Source organism: Henckelia pumila, chromosome 1 (genome assembly GCF_033568475.1).
Source record: "Henckelia pumila isolate YLH828 chromosome 1, ASM3356847v2, whole genome shotgun sequence".
Classification (NCBI taxonomy): domain Eukaryota; kingdom Viridiplantae; phylum Streptophyta; class Magnoliopsida; order Lamiales; family Gesneriaceae; genus Henckelia; species Henckelia pumila.
The window spans coordinates 111815193-111829749 of record NC_133120.1 but is presented as its reverse complement, the minus strand read 5'-3'; the positions used below and the strand labels follow the sequence as shown (position 1 = coordinate 111829749).

Here is a 14557-nt window from a genome sequence, read left to right as displayed (position 1 = left end):
CAAAAAAATTATTTTTTCTTTTTTTTCCTCTCTAGTTTTGGTCATGTTAATGGTGAAGATGAGTTCAGTCATCTAATTTTTTTCATTTTTCATTTCGTTACGGTGAATTTTCATTCGCTCGTGCCGAGAGCCCACCACTTGAGCATAGCTTTGCTACGATCTCAGTGTTCCCTTGCTAGTGTCTAACCCTAGATGATATGAGTACAAACATTCAATATAGATCGAATAGCTCGAGAACTCTCTGATTTGGCACCAAAATATGAGGTTTCCACGCCTATTCATAGAAAATTTTTTGGAAGATCCGAACTGAGTTCGCAAGATCCGTTGCTCTACCACTTTTCTCATCAATTTGGCATGTTTATGGACTTCTGTGTTCAGAAAATCCGAACGAAACTTCAAAAGATCTGAACTGCTACGCGTCAAGGTAAAATCAATGTGTCACAGGCCTCCGTGGACGCTCTTTTAGTTCAAAAGATCCGATTTGGTTCGATTTTTGCGAATCAGTTCGATAGGTTCCGAAATGTTTCGGGCCACAAATTACTAGTTATGTTGGATTAATTACATCTTAAATATGCTTTTCGATTTAAACTTGTAAAACGAGACTCGCATCACTACAAAAAATAACTAAAATTATATTAAAAAAATTACATTGTTAAAATTGAAATTTGATAATATAGAAGATAAAAAACGTAAAGTGACAAAATTAGAAGACTAAAAATGTTGTTTTCGAAAAAATTATGTCTCATTCCATCCTCGTCAAGTGTACCAAACAGTAACTTATATATACATTATGACATTCATACATACATAACTGCATACATAATATATATATATATATATATATATATATATATATATAAAGTACAATCCCCTATTTGTGAAGTCTAAATGAAAGTTATAATTGTATCATTATTTATACATACATACATACATACAATATATTAATAAGATTAAGGAGGTTAGAGTAATTAACTTATCTATAATTTATTTTCTAATTTTAATTTATCTATAATTACAATATCTTATCTGGTTTTAAATTTTTTTTATTTCTAAATTATTTTATATTTACCTAAATTTTTGAATATTAATTTATCATATCATTATTAGAAAAACAAGAATATTAACTAACACAAGAAATCTATATATATATATATATATATATATATATATATATATATATATATATATATATAAACACACACACATACATATATATATATGAGATTCTTATAATAATTATTTTCGGTCTTGATATAACTTTTAATCAACAAAAAAATTTATTATTTTATGATTATATTTAATATATGCAGGGGTGTTCATTATTCAGATAAAAGCGAAAAAACCGATCGAAATAAATAATTTGGTTTATTTGAATCGATTTTTCGGTTCGGTTATGGATATATTTTTTTGAAAATTTTGGTTTCGATTTTTGCAAAAAAAAAAAAAAAACCGAAATAATCGAATCGACCGTAATTTAGATTAAATTATTATTTAATCCCTAGGGTTTCCAGTTTTTATATAGTTTAGTCCCACAAACCCACCACACATTCAGCCGCCACTCACACACACAATTGCACGCTCTTATCTAATCTATATAACTTCCTCTTTTCCTCACGCCATTAAAGTAGTGTTTGAGAGAGCTTTCTGATAAGCACTTCTCAGCTTTTTATTCACAAAATTTTGAAATTTTTTGGAATTTTATGAAGGAAAAGCTGAAATCCTATAAGCTCTCCCAAACACTACCAAATCTACCACACAACCATTGGTTAATTGTGACTTCCCGAATTTCTTCTGTCAATTTGTTAACGCTTTGTGATTTTTTTTGTTATTTTACTTGACATATGTTAGTTATATTTTGATTTAAAATTTTAAGATTTAATTTATTTGAGGCGTAATGTTATGATTTTTTTTTTATTTTTATCCCTATTCGATGCCTTTGAAGTTCGAAAAGCAGAAGCATTTTTTTTCATTTTCCTTGTTGGATTTTTTCCCATTTGCTCTTGCTGAAAGATAGCATTTTGATCAAATTTTATTATTATTTTTTTGTATCACACTACAAAAAAACACGGAGGTTTGCCACGGTTTTAGCATCACAAAAAGCGTTGCAAAATTGAATTTGCAACGCTTTTGCCACGGTTTATTCTAGCGTTGCAAAACGTACCGTCACAATTTTATTGCAACGGTTGTAAAATAAAGCGTTGCAAATATTTGTGACGGTTAAAAGTAAACCGTTACAAAATTTGCAACGGTTTAAATTGTAGCGTAACAATATTTTGCAACGGTGTAAAGTAACCGTAGCAAACTTTGACACGGTTTTTAACAATCGTTGCAAAAATAAATAACTGTATAAAAAAAAATTTATATATTTAATTATTAATGATATTATTAATTACTAACTAAAATATACTAATTAATCTAAACAAATTTATACATAAAATTTAATTACTCCAAAATATATTAGACAAAAGTGCGCACCAATCATCCAAATGTCTAATCCAAAAGCAAAAACCACTTTACACATAATCTAATATCTCAAAACAAACAGCAATCTAATGATAGAAAAGCTGCGACCAATCTGACGCCTGCTGCGTCTCATCGTCGTCACCTCCGTCGGCGTCACCCCGTCTGCGTCGCTCCCGTCTCCATCATCATCCCCATCGTCGTCATTGTCGTCGTCTCCGCCATCGCGGTCAGTCTGAGAAGGCTCCTGAATATGCAATGAATAAGATGGATAGGACGACTGATCAGCAGAACGTGTATCCTTTGCAGTTTTTTTCTTCTTCTTACTGGCCGCAGCAAAGATCTTACGCAAGAGCTCCTCCATCTTAGACAAGCGTGTCCGATACTGCTGGCACTCCTGTCGAAGCTCTTGCGTCTCCGCACTCGCAGCTTCTGCCTTAGCTACGGCAGCCTGTATCGCCTCATTCTGTGCGGCAATCGACGACTTCATTTGGCTAGAGCCACGAGAACGAGGTGTCATCTCATCCTGGTATATGGTATGTGCGATGGAACCGATACCATATACCCGTCGATGATTAACACCACCGACGACATCGAAATATATCGCATTCACCTGCTCAGCGGTGGGAGAGTGTTGGGCATCTCCAGTATGCCTCAGTGGAAACTGCTCGTCGATACGACGCTCCAACTCTTCCTGTTTTACCAAATGATAAATTTATATGTATGAATATGCATCCAAATTTAACATTTTGTAAAATATAAATCATAATTGAATATATATATATATATATATATATATATATATATATATATATATATATGCGTACGCTGATCTGCTAGGACTTGCCATCGGCAAAGGTCCCGTCCGCCCGCTTGTGCGTCTTGAGATGTAGCTCATAACTGTTTGGATCTCTGTTAAGCTCTTCACGCTGCATTGAACGTACATACATAGATAATTTTAAGTGACAAATAATTAATATGATAATAATAATTATTATATAATACTTTCTTATATTATGTAATCAAATATTTCTTACCATACTCGCAGCATGTACGGCAAAGGGTCTCGAGCCCGCGATGTGCCTGGTCAAACCAGTCCCTGGACCAGCAGGCTCGCTACGCCTGTTCTTTCCGTACGCCTCCGCCATCTTCTGCCAACTTTCTTTCTCCCAATGTGCAAGATATGTCGCCCATATCGCTTGATCTATCGTAGGAGGCAACCTGCCATACTTCCTCCAACGATGTAAGGTTTGACGGTATGTGTCAGCACACTGTTGTTTCCAAATTTTTCTAATTTCGTCTTCATGTTGCGGAAGCCACCTATAATTGGCCTGTTAATAAAAATAAGTTAATTTAACCAAATTTCATTTTAGATCAATAATAAAGAATATAAATAATGTAACCAACTTTGATTATTACAAAAATAACGTACCACAAATAGATCCCAATAGTAGTCACGCTGAGTCTTAGTCAAATATCTCCAGGAGTAGGCTCCCAAAAAAATTTGTTCTTTAAACTTTTTTTTGATGAAAGAAGCCACGCCATTCTTCGGTGGAAGAAAACTGCAAAAAAAATTCAAAAACATTTATGAAATCTTAACATTTATTAATCGAATAACTGCTAGAAATCATTTGACTAGTAACTTACCCTCCAAACTCAGGCCAAATAAGTATGCGACGATCTGGCTGGAGGGAAGGATTACTCACTGAACCAGAAGCACCATTGGGATCCATCTTACTTGACTAAATATAAATAAAATTCTTTTATATATTAATAAAAAGAATTAATGTAATTAAATAATTGTAAGTAAGGCAAATAATTAATTAAAATGTATATAGATAAAAAAAACATCAAATAATAAAACATGTATTTTAAAATTAAACGAACGCAATAGAAACTATATTTATTAATTGCAACACATTTATAATGATTTTAAAAAATCATCATCCCTAAACTTAAAATTCTAGATCTATTCACAATAAATGTTTCTAAGCTATGAACACACAATTTAAATTTTATACACTATGTAACTATTAAATTTAAGTAATTATCACAACTAACTTACTTTTAACATCCAATAATGATAGTACAATAAAACTAATATACTATCAATTTATTCAAATTATGAAAAGCATAAATTACTTAATTTCAAAATACGGCTTATTTACTGTCACATAATCACAAGTTAAATAATTCTACTCGTAAAATATATAGTTTGATCATAAATCTTTAAATATTAATATTTATTTATAATAATTTATTAATCCTAAAATATTAACATTGTAATTACGTCTACTTAATAAATCCATAAACAACTATGATTTTTAATTTTTTAACATACTTTAAACAAAATTATAAATCATATTATATATCTAAACATTTATATTTTATATAAAATTTGTAATCAAATATCACAATTAATATAACATAAAAATAATTTAAATAATCCTTAAACATTGTTTATAATATTATTACCCTACCAAATAACCAAATATTTTATAAAATTTGTAATCAAATATCACAATTAATATAACCTAAAAATAATTTAAATAATCCTTAAACATTCTTTATAATATTATTACTCTACCAAATAACCAAATTTAATATCATTTATAAACAATATTATTTGTGAACTTGTATTTATATTTATAACCAACAAAAATATAAACAATACCAGCGGCGACCGGCGGCGGACGGCGGCGGACGGCGGCGACAAGCGGAAGACGGCGGCGACAAGCGGAGACAGCGGCGGACGGTCGGATCTCGTATAACAACCAATAAATCCATCAATTTTTGAACTAAACATGAAATTAACAAATCAGAGATATTTTCGAAGTATATAATCTTACCAACGATGTAGGGTTCGGCGGCGGCGGCGGTTCGACGGGTTTAAGGCAGCGGCGGCGGCGCTATGTTCGAAAAACTTGTAGGAAAACCACGAGATTTGGTATGATATTGCAGCTTACATCGTGTAGACTTCAGGTCTAGGTTTAAATTGGAGTTTTTCTAGGCGAAAAACACGGCCGGATTACTTACGTGCGGCGGCTAGGGTTTGTCTAGAATGGGAGAGATCGGGTGAGGAAGAAGAAGAGATTAGGTGGAGGGTCATATATTAATATTTACCACGGTTAAACAAAACCGTAGCAAATTTGCCACGGTTAAAATAAAACCGTGACAAATGTTGTCACGGTTAATGTTAACCGTGGCAATATTTGTCACGGTTTTATTCAACCGTGGCAAATGTTGTCCCTGTTTTAATTTAATCAATCAAAATTTTATATAAATCATAGCTTCAAATTTTTGTAAAATCGCCATAAATAATATGCATGTATAATGGAACAGAAAAAATTTAAAGGTAATAAATTGTTAAATATATTTATAAATTAAACTTGCCACGGTTAAAATAAAACCGTGACAAATGTTGTCACGGTTAATGTTAACCGTGGCAATATTTGTCACGGTTTTATTCAACCGTGGCAAATTCATTCCATGTTTTAATTTAATCAATCAAAATTTTATATAAATCATAGCTTCAAATTTTTGTAAAATCGCCATAAATAATATGCATGTATAATGGAACAGAAAAAATTTAAAGGTAATAAATTGTTAAATATATTTATAAATTAAAATTGCCACGGTTAAAATAAAACCGTGACAAATGTTGTCACGGTTAATGTTAACCGTGGCAATATTTGTCACGGTTTTATTCAACCGTGGCAAATTCATTCCATGTTTTAATTTAATCAATCAAAATTTTATATAAATCATAGCTTCAAATTTTTGTAAAATTGCCATAAATAATATGCATGTATAATGGAACAGAAAAAATTTAAAGGTAATAAATTGTTAAATATATTTATAAATTAAAAGTGCCACGGTTAAAATAAAACCGTGACAAATTTTGTCACGGTTAAAAATAAACCGTGGCAAAAATTGTCACGGTTTTATTGAACCGTGGCAAATGTATATTATGTTTTAATTTAATCATTCATAATTTTGTATAAATAATAGCTTGAAATTTTTGTATAATTGACACTACTAATATGCATCTCTAATGAAAACCGAGAAAAATTAAAGACATTAAATTGTGATATTTATTAATAAATTAAATTGACAGATGCAATAAACTGTGATATTAACCGTGGCAATTATGTTTTGTTAATTTTTTTCTATATAATGTATTATTTATTCTGCAAACTTTATAAATAAAATTCGATACAGTACAATAAAAAAAACCTTGTTATATGATAAATTATTTCATTATTGATAGAAAGCATATATTTACACTGGACTACATGTTAAACGTTAGATCGATACTACTCACTATCTTCAGATTGATTGATTGTTTCTTCATCTGTGGATGCTTGAACATTGTCTGTATCGCTATTTTGAGTTCCAGTGTCGATGTCGTTATCGTACATTACGGTGACGTCAACAAGACTTTGTGTGTTTAGCAGTAGTTGTGTCTCCAATCCATGACTTTGACTCTCGTGGTTTTGAATGCCTCGTTTGCAATACCGCCGCCATGGTCCATGTCACCTCTGATTTGAGGAACGTAATCGCGTTTTCTCATTCCACTGACGTAGACCCAATCGGATACTGTTTTCTTTGTTGAAGGGTAAGTTAAGTACACAACTTGCGAAGCTTGTGTACAAAAAACAAAAGGATCATAATAACGTAACCTTCTCTTCCGATTGATTTCCACTATTTTATACTTCGGATGAACTCTCGTACCCAATCTGGGATGCGTATCAAACCATGTGCATCTGAAAAGTACAGTCTTATTTGGTGAATCTCTAGAGTATTTTACCTCTAGTATCTCATCTATGATGCCATAATAGTCCGTCGACGTCCCATCACCAGCAAAACCTTTGACATGGACCCCTGAATTATCTGTTGCTTTGTGAGTAGAATCTTCTTTCGTATGAAAGTTAAAACCATTAATAGCATAACCCCGAAGACACTTGACTTTGGAGAGGGGCCCGATAGCAAGTTGTTTTACATCTGGTGAAATGTTACAATCTTGATTTTCAAATGTCTGCATGTTAATTTCATTTTGTTGAAACATTCAATGTCAATGAAATAAAAATGACAATAATTTATACACTAAGTAGAAGAAATGGGTTTGACTAACATAATTTTTGAACCACGGGAAAAAATTTTGCTGTAATTGTGCATCGACGTCAGTGTTACTAATTCCTGGGACACTTAATCTCAAGTGGTTCTCGTACATTCTGCATCGAAAGAAAGTAAAAAAATAATAAATAAATATTCATGAGATATTATATGAGACACACAATAATGTTATCGCATTACGGTACTTACTGGACAAATGACCTCGTCTCGGCACAATTTAACAGCATATATGTTGCAAGAGAATGATATTCATTGTTCTGAAGATTTCTAGACTTGGATGCACCAATAGACCTGCCCACAACTTTGAACACCGATATAGTATCTGTCACTCCCTCATTCACAACTGATGTCCTGTTTCTCATTGTCATCATCTCCCTAGTTTTGATTGACTCACTGAAATAATGCTGACAAAATATGGATGCTTCTTTGACCAGATAAGCATTGCAAATCGATCCTTCTACGCGTGCTTTATTCCGAACAGTTTTCTTCAAAGTACGTAAATATCTCTCGAATGGATACATCCATCTATCTTGCACTGGCCCACAAACAAGGGCTTCGTACGGGAGATGTATGCATAGATGTTCCATAGAGTCGAAGAAACTTGGTGGAAATATTTTTTCCAATTTGCACATAATCACTGGTATTTGCTCATTCAATCTTAGAACATCACTTACTTTTATATTACGTGCAGTTAAATCCGAGAAGAATAAACTAAGTTCTGTCAAAACCTCCCACACTTCTTTTGGTAACAGTTCCTTAAAGATGACAGGTATAAGTCGTTGCATGAACACATGACAATCATAACTTTTCAAACCAAACACGCGTAACTTGTTCATGTCGACGCACCGGGACAGTTTGGACACGTAACCATCTGAGAATCGAACATCTTTCAGCCATCTACAGATGGCACATCTTTCTTCTTTTTCGAGGGAATATATCGTCTTTGGATATCTGCCGCTGCCAATATCAAAATGCAACTCTGGTCTTATAGACATGTCAACAAGGTCTGCCCTAGATTTTGCGTTATCTTTTGTTTTTCCAGGCACATTCATTAAAGTATTGAATATGTTATCAAACACGTTTTTCTCGATGTGCATCACATCCAAAGTATGTCTGACCATGTTCGAACTCCAGTAAGGCAACTCCCAAAAAATACTTCTCTTCCTCCACCCGCTTGCTGACATTTTGTATAACTCTTTGTTATGCTCTTCAGCGTCCACTTCGTACGATGGTAAAAAACCGTACGAGTCCAACTCGTCGAGTAATTCATGTCCGGATCTCATAGTTGGCAGTGTGCGACACAGTTTGACCTCTTCTGAAAAGATTTCTACTCCAACGCAATGGATGATTCACGGGAAGAAACTTTCTATGATTGTCAAACCAACTTGTTTTCCTGCTATGTGTTAGTGTGAACGCCTCCGAGTCTGACATACAATGTGGACATGCTTGTTTACCAGCGGTGCTCCAACCAGATAACATTGCGTAAGCTGGAAAATCACTAATAGTCCACATCAGAGCTGCTCTCAAAGTGAAGTTTGTACGAGAATGAACGTCATACGTAATAGCACCATCGTGCCAGAGTGACTGAAGTTCTGTGACTAGTGGTTGTAGAAATACATCGAGTTTGTCTTTTGGATTCTTTGGGCCAGGAGCAAGCACAGTCAGAAACATATACTCGTCTTTCATGCACATCCAAGGAGGCAAATTATATGGAGTCAAAATCATAGGCCAAGACGAATATTGCTGACCTGACTGACCAAAAGGTTGGAAACCATCAGCAGAAAGTGCTAGTCTCACATTCCTTATCTCGGAGGCAAAGGTAGGGTGTGTGTCTGTGAAGTTGCGCCAAGCAGGTGAATCCGAAGGGTGAGTCATCGTTTCTCCGTCATACACATGCTCGTGGTGCCATCGCATGTGTGACGCCATTGCTTCTGAGGCATACAATCTTTGGAGACGAGGCGTAAGGGGGAAGTAATACATACGCTTGTATGCGATTTGCTTCATATTCTTCCTAAATCCACGAGATCGATTTTGTTTGTAGCGTTGATGCTCACAGAATCTGCATGTCGTCAACTCGCTGTCTATGCCCCAATATATCATGCAATTGTTGTTGCAACAATCAATTTTTTCGACCGGCAAACCCATATCCTTGACTAATCTCTTGGTTGCATTGAAGTTCTTTGGAAAATTGTGATCGGCAGGACATAACTCTGTCATTAATTGGCACATGTCATTGTAATTCCTTTCAGACATGCTATGCTCATATTTCATCTTCAACAACCTTGCAAGAACAGACAACAAGGTATGTCCATGTGGATTTCCTTCCCAAATCTCCTTCTCCGTCGATTTAATCATATCATATAAAGCTCTAGCAATCATGTTAGGATCCTCCTCGGTGAAATTGATGTGGGGATCTTCGATAACATTGGCATCAGGATCCTCGTTCACTGTCGCCTCATTAGTTACATTTGGATAATCATAATAAGATTGTTCGCCTTCATATTGGTATTCACTCTCAAAATATGAGTTTGGATTCCGTAAATTTGCAAAATTGGGTGGCATATCATCCGTGCTCGTACGCCGACTACTTCGAGATGAGGATGGTGAATCCATATTAACTCCTTCAAACGATGGACGGATGTAATTTTCCCCATGAAAGTACCAATTGTAATAGTTAGGAACAAAGCCATACCTGCACAAGTGGAACTTGACCGTATTCTCATCCCAATAAGATAGATTCTGACATTTCTTATGGTTACATGGACATCTTATAGTTTCGTCAGGTAAACATGTCGGATTACTCTTCGCAAAAGCAACAAATACCTCGATCCCATTAATGTATTCGTCATTCAATGATCCATTAACATATCGCCGATCCATCCAACTTCGATCATAAGCCATGCAGTCCTACAGTAAATTAAATATAACAATTGAATGTTTGTATTATAATAAGGTACCAGAGACTATTTTATATAATAACATTATATAGTATATATATAATGTATATAGAAAAAATACTATATAGTATAATTATAATATAATCACGCCACGTTATTGTAAATCTGTGACAAAGACTTCTTTAATACAATAACATTATATTAAATAATAGAATGTCTAGATATTTAAATAATATAAATGACACCACGTTATTATAATTAGATGTTATAAATTTATTTTATATAATAAAATAAAATTATATATTAAATATATAGTTTAAAAATTGAGTAAATACTAAAATTATATAAATAGATGTTAGAAACTCCTTTAAAATAAGAGAAATTTTTTAAAATTACCTTCTAAAAATACCAATAATCAAATATTACCCTAATGTAAGTTAATTTTAAAACTAACCTTAACTTCCAAATATATTCTTTTAACAATTAATAGATTAAACATACAAACATATTATATTGAACTAATATGATAATATGATTATCAAACTACTACATACATATTTTATTAAATAATTGGTCTATTGCACTTGTGTTTAATTTAACTGCATTTGTTTTTATATTCAAATTTATTTTTTATTTTATTTATATTTATAATATAACTTTTAAATAATTATAAAGTGTTAGTCAGTCATAATTGTAATAGTTTTTGTTATTATTATCTGATCCATAAATACAAATTCATGACTTAAAAATTCATCACAAATAAGTATAATCCTTATGTGTTGTTAGTATTGTCATTAATAATATTATTAGTTTCTCTTTTCAAATTTTGTTTTTAACTTTATTTATTATTATTTTCAGTTAAATATTTTTCAGATTATATATTTAAGTTTAATATTCATTTTGTGATTAATATTATCAATCTCAAATTATTCTTGATCATTTAATTAGTATTATATTTATTACGATTATTATAATTATTAATATAATTTATACGTTTATAATTAATATAATGTTTTTAATACATACTAATTATTATTAATATTTTAATTTATTATCATTCATAATATTATTATTATTATTATTATCATGAAAAATTTATTATTTATCAAGAATAAATAATTTTATTATTCGATTTATAATTAATATTATCAATAATATAACTTTTTTAACTAATTATAATTATAATTATTATTAATATTTAAATTTATTATTATTCTTATTAATATATTGTTATTATCACAACGAATAATGAATATATAATGAAATAAATTTATTTTAATTTTTTGAAAAGAAATTTTTTTTTTAAGTTGTAATATTTTATTGAGATAATGGAGTGAATAAGGAAAGAGCATTTTTGGATTATTAAACTATAAAAGGTTATATTTTATATAATCTTTAATAATGAAGGCTATTTTTAAAAATACAATATTAATGTGGTCTAAAAATAAGTCAATTCTCTTAAAATAATAACATGATTATAAATAAAAATTTACAAATAAAAATGTGTGAAAATAAGCTAAATATATATACAATAAATTAAAAAGTACGTAATAGAACACAATATATACACAAAATCACAATAATATAATCATATGACATTTAAATAATAATAGTATCCAAATTCACGTTTCTATATTTTTGGGTGCATTTACAAAAAATAAAATATAATCATATCACGTACCGTATTTTTTAGCTACCATACATATGCTGAAGCAGAAAATCCCAAAACAACCTTAGATTTATAGTTATTTCAAAAGTATAAAATATATATTAGTTGAATGCTTAGCATCGGGGTCGGGGTATTTGTAGTAGAATTTTTTGTCACGGTTTTTAAAAAACCGTTGCAATATAAAGCTTACGCGTAAAACAATTAATGCAGATGCAGACGCGTACAATGCGTGTTGACGCGTGCAGTATAAATTGCAACGGTTTTAATATAAACCGTTGCAAAATTTGGCACGGTTTATTAAAAGCGTTGCAATTGTAAATTTGCAACGCTTTTTTAAAAACCGTGGCAAAATTTGCAACGGTTTAATTAAAACCGTGGCTTTATTTTTCACACGGTTCTTATATAACCGTTGCTATTTGTAACGCTTTTTTAAATCGTGACAAAGTTTGCAACGATATTTACTACCGTGACATTTTGTAACGCTTTAGAAAACCGTAGCAAAACTTTTAACGGTTTTTCAAAAACCGTGGCAAATTTCCGTGTAGTTTTTGTAGTGTCATATATTATTGATCAAATCAAACAAACCGAACTGTATAAACTGGTTCATTATAGTACAAAACCAAACCGAACTAAAAAGATTCGGATTTTGAATTACATAATTCATAAACCTAAAAATGAAAAATCGAAACGAAATTAGACAAAATAAAATCAAACCGACCGATGAACACCCCTTAAATATTAGGCATGCATCACTTGCTAGTGTATACAATAGATTAACATTGCCGTATTTGTAGATTTTTAAATTAAAAAATTCATGCAAACATAATCAAATTCCGATGCACGGAAATAGGGAGAAAAAATCTTCTGTTACAAATTGGTGTAACAATTATTTTTTGACAAGTGTGTGTTATTCCACTACATCAAAGTTCAATTTTTCTCTCTACCAAACACATGATAAGAAGTGATTGGTGTAACATATAATGTTACATCAATTTGTAACAGAAGATTTCTTTCCGGAAATAGGGCCATAAAAAACACGACGTTTTGCTTTAAGGCAAAAGCGTGCTGTAGTTTTTTTTTTTTAATGGCAATAAAGCGTGTACCAAATTTCAGCCTTTCCAAACTGTAGGATGAATAATTAATTGAGTTTAATTTTATTTAATATAATCGATCAACATTTCAAGTTTTATTTTTTATTTTTAGAAAAAAGGGAACTGTACGTTAAATGTGAAACTTTGATTGATACATGAAAGGTCGGACAAAATTCACTATCTAATTAATTCTCCGACCCCTCTATGTATTATATCTATATATATATATGTGTGTATCAATCCAGCTTTAATTAATTAATGAGTAGGTTTTTTTGTAAGAAAGTTTCACGGATTTTTCAATTGTGAGATGGGTCGATCTTGCTCATATTTACAATAAAAAATAATATTTTTGGTATAAAAACAATAAATTTTCATGTGTAACCTAAAATAATAGATTCGTCTTAGAAAAATGGTCCGTAAAACGTCTCATATAAGTTTTTGTGTTAATAATATACTTATCTTTATATGTACGTAAATTTAATGTTTTTTTTTAACTAAATGCGCAACCACTTTGATCAGTTCGAACAAATTGATTCATTCTTTAATTAATTTATACCTCTGTAGAAATTAAATATATAAAGATGTAAAATATATACCTTGACATGCATTCAAATTCTTGTAATTATTTATTGAGATAAAAATAGATAATAATTTTCATTAGTCACCAATCTATTACAAACCCTTACCATCCGGTAAATGAGATCTTACTGTAGAAGCATATGAGATAATATATTTTCATATATATTGAAGAATGATAATACACTATACATTATACACATCCTAAAAAAAGAAGGATAAAAGAAAAACAAAGATACAAAAGATATACAAGATAATACAAAATATACAGAAGATAAGCAAAATATATTCCAAGATATTTCAATAGGCCCACTCAAGATGATGGAGTTGAAGAAACACCAATCTTGGCGCAGAGTAGGCGAAGACGAGCATCGGGAAGAGACTTCGTTAATGCATCAGCAAGCTGATAAGAGGATGAGACATGAAAAACGCAAATTTTACGACTCTAAACGATCTCACGAACAAAATGATAATTCAGAGCAATGTGTTTCATTCGAGAATAAAAAACTGGATTACCACAAAGAAAAGTAGCCCCAACATTATCACTGTATATAGAAGCAGGAGATGAGATAGTAGTAACACCAAGTTCATCAAGACGAGAACGAATCCACTGAAGCTCCACAGCAGTCGATGCAATAGCACGATATTCAGCTTCAGTGGACGAGCAAGCAACGAAGCCTTGCTTGCGAGAACTCCAGGAAACGGGATTAGGACCCAAGAGGACCCAA

At 31.5% G+C, this 14557-nt stretch overlaps 1 protein-coding gene across 1 annotated transcript; it reads right to left on the bottom strand.

The window, feature by feature from the left end:
* Positions 1–8862: 8862 nt before the first annotated feature.
* On the bottom strand, positions 8863–10497 carry LOC140872660 (uncharacterized). The gene has a single exon (XM_073275551.1). It carries the CDS (start codon positions 10495–10497, stop codon positions 8863–8865), a length of 1635 nt encoding a protein of 544 aa, XP_073131652.1.
* Between the last annotated feature and the right edge of the window lie 4060 nt (positions 10498–14557).